This window comes from Hipposideros armiger, unplaced genomic scaffold, assembly GCF_001890085.2.
Source record: "Hipposideros armiger isolate ML-2016 unplaced genomic scaffold, ASM189008v1 scaffold_228, whole genome shotgun sequence".
NCBI lineage: Eukaryota > Metazoa > Chordata > Mammalia > Chiroptera > Hipposideridae > Hipposideros > Hipposideros armiger.
This window is the reverse complement of record NW_017731578.1, coordinates 807,969-817,269: the sequence shown is the minus strand read 5'-3', so window position 1 is coordinate 817,269 and position 9,301 is coordinate 807,969. Positions and strand designations below refer to the sequence as shown.

Here is a 9,301-nt window from a genome sequence, read left to right as displayed (position 1 = left end):
TTTGCAATGTCTAGAATTCCTAGGAGACGGAGCATCTTTTCACATAACTCCGGGGCTCGGCTGTTTGCTTTTCTGTGAAAAGCCAGTCCACGCACATTTCTTCCTGCTGGGTTGTCTCCTTTTTCTTGCTAATTAATATGTAGGGGCCCTGGGTCCAGAGGTGGCTCCCTGTCTACTTTCCAGCATCTTGTAAAAAAAGTTCTTGAGGCACGTGTGTTGAGTTTCTCGGTATTTTCTTCTCTCTCGTGTCTTTTACATGTTTTCAGGTTGCCTTTTACACTTCAGGCCTTCACACAGCGGGCGTGAACTTCCACGTCAGGGTGCGACTGGGCTGACTTCCTTCTTTTCCATGGACCGGAGCTTCCGACAGCATTTAGCAGGTAATCCAGCCGTTCCCACTGACTCCCAGCTTCCACACACGTGCGGGGCCGTTTCTGGGCGCTCTGTTCTGTCCCATGGTCCATCTGTCCCTGTGCCAGTGTCACATGTCTTGGTTACCGCGTCTTTACAATAAACAGGAATGAATGCTGGTGTAGAAAGGTCCTCGACCATATTTGTCTATAAATGTGACACAGCTGTTTTTGCATGTTAAGTTTCATGTAAATTTTCCAATCAGCTTATCAAATGTTGTGGGGGAAATTAGCATTATGTTCAGAATTATAACAAATCTATGGATTAATTTGGGGAAGATTGGAATTTTTATATCAACTCTTTCTACCTTTGAAGACAGGAAAACTCTGCAGCGGGCAGAATTCCAAGGTGACCCCCAATGACCCTCACCCTTGTTTGTGAGATGTGGGCGGAACCTGTGACTGACACGATAGTCACCCCCAGACTGGGTGATGATGCTCTACGGCACAGGTGACTTTAAGAGATTATCCCAGTGGGCCTGACCCTCTCAGGTGAACCCGCGAAACACCGGGGCTCTTCCTGAAGAACAGGCTCAAAGGGTGACAGAGATTCGATTCAATTGGCAGTGGCTCTGGAGGTCTTGGTATAATGTCAATTATACATTAGATTAGGTTGATAATAGATAGATAGATAGATAGATAGATAGATAGATAGATAGATGATAGATAGATAGATAGATAGATAGATAGATGATAGATAGGTAGATATAGATAGCTGATAGATAGATAGATAATAGGTAGATAGATAGATGATAGATGATAGATAGGTAGATGACAGATATAGATAGATAGACAGACAGACAGACAGACAGACACCCTAGCTCTGCGCGCCGAGGGAACCCGGGTGCAGCAATGCCCAGCAGCAGTGAGCACACCTCACACCGACGTCTTGGTTCCTAGGTACTGATCTCACTTGAAGGGACGGGGTCCTTGGAGAACTGGCTCATTCCAGGACTGGGGCACAGAAGGTTCAGAATGAGCCTAGAACATCTTTTCATGCCAGAAAGCAAACAAACATGCACAGGATGGAAGGTACAAAGCAAAGGGACACAAAATTTAGCCGAAGGGGTTCCCATGGCAAATGAGGACAATTTAAACATCAAATTAAATATAGTAACAGACCCACTGAATAAAAGAAACCACTACCCACACAGATGAAAGCAGCAATGGAGTGGGGGCGGGGAGAGACGGAGGGAGCGGGGAAGGTAAGTTGATGAGGAACAGGACAGTTAGTTCCCAGCACCTCCCACGCATCAGTCACAAAGGGAGGATTGCTCTGGGCAGCCTGGTGGCACCACCTTAACCCAGTGATCAGAGTGACACCAGCCATGGGACAAACTGAAATTGCCACCCACCATGATATTCCTGTAAAAAACGCCCAACCTAAAGCTCATCATGAGGAAAGCCACATAAACCCAGTTTGGGGGCCATCCTACACCATCACTGGCTGATCTCTGAAAGTGTCAAGGTTATAAAAGTCAAGGAGATCACAGACGTGGCCACAGAGGCCCGTGGGCCTGGAACTGGGGGCTCAGAGCCAAGGGAGCCGTGAACGGGGTGAGTAGCGAGGCAGGACGCATGGGGACGACACCCGGCCTTCCCGGTGTCTAGAGTCCTGCAAAACGGGGCCCTGTTTGTCGGACACCCTCCCCGAGGCATGGAGGGGAAGGGATCAGAACCGCAACTTCTGATCAGGAAATAAGTTATTTTTACTGTACTTGCAACTCTTCTCTAAGTTTGCAGTTGATTCCATGTTATCACTAATATTATCAGTAAACATAAGCAAAAACAAACTCCTGGCCTCACCTTGCCCCCGCTCCTCCCTGTCACCAACCTCTCAGGTAACAACTTTGCCCAGTGGGGCGGGGGGGAGGGCTCAGAACCTCACAGGAGAGACCACCGTGTACACATGGAAGCAGCCCTGCCCGGTGACGGTGACAGTGAGAATGGGCAGACAGGGCACCAAGGGAGGAGCTTGCCGGAGGTTCCAGGCAGCCTCGAGCTGGGTGGGATAGGAAGTGACAGCCTCCCCACGTAGGGGCTGCAAGTGCCAGCTGGACAGGGTGCTGGCCTCCCAGGTGGGCGGGGGGCTTTGGTGCCCACCCAGGTTGCTGCCTCACCCGCACACCCAGCTCCTGGCTCATCGGTGACTCAGACCCAACGCCCCACTTCTCCTCGGTGCGTTGAGCTCCAAACCCAAGGTTCAGGCCACAAGCACCCAGACCACCCCGGCCCACCCACAGCCCCTCTGCTGCCCACTCCAGCCGCCCACCACGTGGGCACCAGCCCCTTTCCCCTCACCTCCTAGGCATACCTGCCCCGTTGGGCTAGCTGCCCCCAGCCAGGCCAGGCCTCCCCGGGCCATGGAGACGCAGGCCCCTCCTCGGACCCCGACCCAGGCCACAGGGACCCTCCTGCAGAACCCCCAGGAGGGCAGCAGTGCCGGACCCAGGAGTCCCCGACTCCTGCCACTGCTCTGATGACTACAGGGTCCGCAGGGTCCAGCTGAGCCCCTGTACCTCACATCCAGCCCGAGCACTGAGGGCGACCAGAGCCACTGCAGCCACAGAAAACCACAGGAGCCCCCAGCAGAACTGCAAGGGCTGAGGTGGGGGCTCACGTTCTTCTCCAGTGCAGCATGGCGGCCCGAGCTCCTACGGCTCCTGGCAGAGCGACGCCCCCGGCCCTGCCCCCTTAACCAGCAGTGGTGCCCAAGCTCAGCCTTGTGGAGCTCAGCCCCAGTTCTCGTTGGGACCAAGTCTCGGAGGCCAACACCATTTGAAACTGATGGAGGGAATTGTGAGCTACGGGAGCCGGCAGGCACCCCCCCCCCCCCGCCGCCAGAGCATTCACGAGACCCCAGCTCATGGTCAGAAGGCAGCAGTGTGACCACACCAGCTTGTTACCCTCCCAAGGGCAGAGCCAGCCTCTGAACAGCTCTGTGTCTGAGCCCAGTGCAGATCATCCAGAATTCTCTGTCTCGTGACAGTAAAAATCAGAGGGGCTTCTCTGCACACAGCCATGAAATGGGGAGGGGTGGACCCGTGACATCAGATCTGGGACACACACAGGACGTCCCACCGGGTGAGCCACCACTGGGACCAGGCTCTGCAGGTGGACAAGCCCGCAGCCCAGACAGTGAGACAGGGTGACAGCGACAGAGGCAAGCAGACCTCCAGCTGGCCTGGGAAAAAGCAATGAGCGATAGCTGGGGTCACAGGGTCCAGCTTGCATTAAAAATAAGGGCACTAGAACCAGATCCCGCCACTAGATGGCGCTCAGCCCTGGGGGTGGAAATTCTGCAGCCGGAAGACAGCTGTCCAGGTGGGCCCTCGCCCTTGTTCCCAGAGATACTAAGCGGGTCCCCGTGAGGCGAGCTGGGTGTGCACTTCTAACCCACTGCTCCATGAGGTCCTCCCCACCCAAAACCTGCCTTCCAGAAAGGAAACCTGCAGAGGGGGCAGGTGTGGGGGTGTCCTGACCACCCCCACAGGTCCCCCAAACCTGACGGATGGCAGGTAAATGCCCTGGATTTCAGGTGAACTCCAGGGCCGAGAACTACAACGTGCACGGACATAAAACAACACCAGGGTTTACAAACCCCCAGCACTGGAGTTTCATGACATTTCAGAAGTTACTTTTTTAGTGAAACTTTCCTCTAATCCCACCTCCCAGGCAGAGAAGACAGGAGCTCCCTTCCCAAAGCAGTCAGCACCCGTGTTCTCATCGTCCTGCAGTGCCCACGGCAGACATCACTAATCCATCCCCACGCTCTTCTCCGTGAGGGTCCCAACCTTCCTCAACAGACACCTCCAGGAGCTGCCGCCAATCCCTCAAGTTGGCACTTGACATGAGAAAACCATTTGTCATCTGGGTCAAGTGGCCATGTGGCCTCTGCCACGCGCTGGGCACTTTCCTTCCCTCCTCCCCACCCTGGCCCCCTCTGCCACACACCGAGGACTCGCCCAGCAGGGCCACCACTGGCTTATACACGCCTTTATGCAATTTAGAAAAAGGCGTCCCTCGCCTGGGGTAGACAGCTCTATGCCGGAATACACCCTTGCAGCCAGGTACCCCTTGTGCAGTGCACGACCTGAACAACCTTACCTGGCAGCCCTGCTCCCAAGAAGCAGACTGGAGCCATGTCGAAGTAAGGATGAGAATCTCATTCTTAGCGAGACTTACTGATATTGGCATTCTGACCATAGAGAAACACAAACACACTCAACCGCATTCATCCAGGCCATACAATAATAAAACACCCAAGATTCACTTCATGTAAAACCACCAGGATCCCAGGCTTAGAGCCGGGGACGCTGCGGCTGGCCTGCGTGGGCCCCATGGGGGCCTCGGTCCCTGACGGCCGCCAGCAGCGAAGGCACCACGGAAGTCGCAGGGCCCGAGGGAAACCGCTGCTCCTTGCTTTTCAGGCTGCCTGAAGGGCCCTGTGGAGCTGCCCTCTCTCCATACTTAGAAAAGTGATAGCTCACAGACAAGCATGGTGCGGACGCTGCCCCGAGTGCCGGCGGCCGTCCCCGACGCTGCCGAGAAGCTGCTGGTGGTCCCAGTCCAGCACCCAGGGGTCTCGAGGCCGCCCGAGTCTCAGGCGGACGGGGTGCTTCTGTCCAACGGAAAGTCTCTGCCTCCAGGCTGCAGTCGACATTGGTCCCCAGGCCGCATCACCATCCGCGGCCCCAGCCAGGGAGGCGCACCTGGGTGTCACCTGCACAGCTGCACGTGCGGATGACGTTTCAGCTTCTCCATCAGCTCCTCCTCCGTCGGCTCCTCCAGGATGTCCCTGCAGAGTGGGGAGAAGGTGCTCAGGGCTCTGCAGAGAAAGACCCCGGGCCCCAGGCACCCCCAGAAGAGCAAGTGGGTGGAGCATGTGGGACCGTCTTGTACAAGCTCCCTTTGCGGGGGGAGAACCATGACGCGTGCACAGGGAACGTGGCCAGGGCTGGGGACACGGGCTTCAGGTCCATCTTCAGGATGTTTACATGGTGCTCTCAAAAGCCCAGGGGCTACCCCTCCATGCAGGCTGCTGCCGCTGGACAGGGATGGCCTGCGACCATGCAGCCAACGCCCTCAGAGGGAGATCAGGCCCCCGGAGCTGCGCTGTCTCTGGGACAACCAGCACCTCTCTGTACTAGAGAGGAACAGTTTCCTCGGGCCGCCTGTCCATATCTTCCAACGGAGTCACCCAGAGACTAAGGGGACCAGAGCGATGCTTCTTTAAATATGCCCAATTGGAGAACATGTGAGAGTCTGCGGCACGGGAGGCGTGAGCAGAGGGAGAGCAGCACCCTGACCCCGGACCCCAACCCCAGCTCGGAGCTCTGCAGGAGGCAGGCAAGGTGCCTGGGACTTGTGGGAGTGTCACCGTCACCGTCACAAAAGACACCTGCCTGCCACCTCCCTGCCTCTCCCTGTCTCCCTCCTCGCCCAGGAGCCAAGGAGCCCCTTCCCGTCCACACACCTGAACAAGAGCTCCACAGTGCTCATCTCATAGGTGGTCTCCCGCTCCCCAGATAGGGACTGCAGGCGACTGCGGCGGTCCCACTTGTGAAGGAAATTCTGGTGAGCGAGGGAGGGAGGCAGGCCAGTGAGTGTGGGCCCTGCATGGAAGCAGCCTCAGCCCCCACAGCCCCCGTGTTGGCCTGGCGTCCAGTGCAGCGAGCAGGGAAGCTCACCCCAGATGCGCGGGTCCACGGCCAGCAAGGCTGCCAGCCCATGCCCAGGCCCCTCTCCGACAGCCCTCCTCCCACACAGGTCAATGTCAGGGGCGGTCCAAGAACCTCCCAGCAGCCAGGTGAGCTGCACTGAGCCCCAAGGGAAGGGCCGAGCCTGAACTCAGGGCCGCCTGAGCCCGGCATGGCCTCTCCCATCCGAGTTCCGGGCGGGCCGGCCAGCAGCTTCACGCCCACCGTCAGCAGGTTAGAAAACCCCATGGCACAGCCCGGGCAGGGGTCTCTGATACCTCCAGAATCAGAGCCAGAAACAGGTTGACCCAGATGACAGACGACACCAGCCACCACATCACAAAATAGATCTTCGACCACCTGTGGAGGACAAGGAGGCGCGCCCATGGCCCACCGTGAGCAGAGCGAGATCACCCGAGGGACGCCATCAGCATGGCGAGCCTGTGACAGCTCCCACTAAAGCTTGCCCGGTAATTCCGTGACGTTATTATTCCCGTTTTAGAGATGACCAAACCTAGAAACAGTCTGAGCTGCCCAAGGACGCAGCGCCAGCAAGAGGTGGAGGCGGGATTGGAACCCAGGACGGTCCCCTGGGCCGGTCCGATCTCTCCAAGATCCAGGCCGAACTCCTCCGCTCAGTTCCGCCACCTCGGGGCTCTCCCACCCCAGAAACCAGGGGCCCTGCCGTCGTGGGGTTCCCCAGAGCCATTTGCTCCTCCCACACACACCGAGGTCACCCAGCTGTAGCCCAGCCAGGGGCGGGAGCGCAGGACATGCGCCTTGCACTCTGACAAAAGGGGAGGGGCCCCGGGACGGCGTCACTCACGGGCCCGAGTAGCGCCGAAAGGCGTCCAGGAAAACCTGCCAGTTGTTCACCACCATCACGTTCCACAGCGTGACCAGGGCGGCCTGCGGGCAGCAGACACGGGGTCCAGCAGGGTGTGGGGAGCGGGGAGGGGCGGGCTCCCGGGAGCAGGGGGCGAGGGGCTCACCGCAAAGTCATCGAAGTTGTTGGCCCAGTACTCCAGCTGCTCGTAGCTGCCACAGGCCACCGAGCTGTTGTCGGGGGCCAGGCTGCGGGACACAACAGGGTCAGGGGCGGAGGCTGGCACACGCACGCCAGGCGCGCTGCCTCGGCCCCGGCGCCGCATGGAACCCTCTCTGGGCCCCTGAGAAATGCGGGAAAGAAGGCCCCGCGACCTCCAGCAGTTCTATGAGGGCAGCGAGGGGGAAGAGCTGCGGGCACACGCGAGAAACAACTTCCCAGTGGCCAGCAGGCGGGGCCTTCTCGAAGCTCCAGGGCTGCTGTCAGCTCTAGTGGCACAGCTCCCCCTCTGCCAGGACAGGGCCTCGCCTTGAGGTCCAAAAGGGGGCGCTCCTCTCAGCCACAGGAAACTCCGCACAGACTAGTCGAGGTGGGTCTAGGACCGCAGATGGGAGGGCAGGGGAGCGGAGCGGGAGGCGAAGGAAGGAGGAGGTCCCAGAGGCTCCCTCCTGGGGAGCCGCCCCACGCCCTACCGAGGCCTCACACTGTCCCGGCCCCCCACATGCCCCCTGAGCACCTGCAGGCCCCACCTCACCTGCCGTTCCCGGGAGGAACCACAATGACGCCACGGAACAGGTTAATGCCTATGATGGCGAAGACATAGTACACCACCTGGGGGGGGGCGGGGCCGCGGGTCAGCACCTCCCAGACGGACCCCACAGCCAGGCTGGCCTGAGGGCTCCCACCCCGGCCACGGCCCCCGAACATGGGAGCTGCCAGCCTGCCACGGGGGATGCCGGGGCTCTGCTCCCACGCACTCCCCCACACACACACCGGACGCCACCCCTCACCAAAGGCACAGGACAGTGGGCCGGAGGGTTAGAGGGAGGAGTCACCAAGGGAGCCCCCAAGACAAACTGGGGGCCCAGGGGAAAGGCCAAAACAAGGCTGCCTGCCCCTCCTCCAGGACAAGTGTGCCCGAGAGAGGGGTGAGGACTCCACTGACACAGGGCAAGGGGCCCGGAAGATGGTCCCGGGGAAGGATGGGAACTGGCCGGGCCTCTAAGGAGGAAGCCCACCATGGCCCCCACATCCACCAGGGGGCGTCCAAGGAGCGCCTGGGGCAGCCTCTCCCCAGTGGCCTGACCCTAACCTGCCGGGGGCTGCACACCCTGGGCTGACCCAGCTCCTGCCGGGCCTGTTTCCAATGCTGTACACCTAGATGTGGGGGCAGGGCAGTGCCAGGTGCAACAGTCTATTTCTAGCAGCCTGTGACAAGCCCAGCGCGCTGGGGCTGCCCTCCCAGTGGCTCCCCATCCCCCATGGTGTTCAAAATAAAGGACAAAAAGGCCACGAGCAGCAGCAGCCACGCGGCAGGGCTCCCTGCAGGTCATCATCACTTCATCGCCGTCTCACCTGTGCACTGCCCCCTGCCTGGAGCAGCACCAGGGCCCCACCTGCTCAGCGCCCCCTGCCTGGGCTGGGTCATGGGGCGGAGCCCACAGCCCCTCCAGGGGGTCAGCTGTGAGTTCCTGAAATCCCCCTGAGAAAGGAGAGCTGACCAAAACCTCATCTGGGGTCCATGTGGGCTTTGGGGGTCTCTGGTGCCTCCTATACTTTTTTTCGTGAATTTCTCAGTGTGACCCATGACCCAGAAAATGGGGGGATCTGAAAGGCTCCAAAAGGCTCCGGCATGAGGGGGACACCGTCAGGCTGCGCGTCCAGCCAGACCTGCCCTGAGGTCCATGCTGGCTTCCTGCGCAGCCCTGTGCTTCCGGCACCTGGCAACCTCCTGTGGCCCTAACACAGGGACCCTCCGCCCGAGAGCGCGCTCATCGGTCAGCGTCCCACAGTGCCTGACTCGCACAGCCCAGCAGCCGGCTGGAGTGCCCCATCATGGCCCGCGCGGCGGCCAGACTCACCACCAGGATCCCGCCGAAAGCCCGCATGTTTTTGATCAGGTCCAGGATGGTGCTGGCCACCACAGCCATCAGCTAAGGACACGGACAAAAGCAGAGCCCCCATTTCTCCTGGTCCCACTGAGGTGGCACCAACCCAGCCCACCATCCTCCCCCGGGAAAGGCAGGTGGATTACCACCAATCCACACAGCTGTCCACACACCCCACACCCACCCCTACACTCCCACACATACACACCTGTACACAGCTATACACACTTATCCACACACCTGTACACGCACAGCTGT

General features: G+C 59.4%; 1 protein-coding gene across 1 annotated transcript in view; it reads right to left on the bottom strand.

The window, feature by feature from the left end:
• Positions 1 to 4,578: 4,578 nt before the first annotated feature.
• Positions 4,579 to 9,301, bottom strand: part of TPCN2 (two pore segment channel 2) — a 26,186-nt gene continuing 21,463 nt past the window's right edge. Inside the window, exons 19-25 of the mRNA XM_019654729.1 lie at positions 9,017 to 9,088; positions 7,690 to 7,766; positions 7,102 to 7,183; positions 6,936 to 7,018; positions 6,388 to 6,469; positions 5,887 to 5,984; positions 4,579 to 5,208 (exon numbers count right to left, since the gene is read on the bottom strand). Of these exons, the coding sequence (XP_019510274.1) occupies positions 5,130 to 5,208; positions 5,887 to 5,984; positions 6,388 to 6,469; positions 6,936 to 7,018; positions 7,102 to 7,183; positions 7,690 to 7,766; positions 9,017 to 9,088 (573 nt within the window). The 3' untranslated portion in view covers positions 4,579 to 5,129. The remainder of the gene's footprint in view (positions 5,209 to 5,886; positions 5,985 to 6,387; positions 6,470 to 6,935; positions 7,019 to 7,101; positions 7,184 to 7,689; positions 7,767 to 9,016; positions 9,089 to 9,301) is intronic.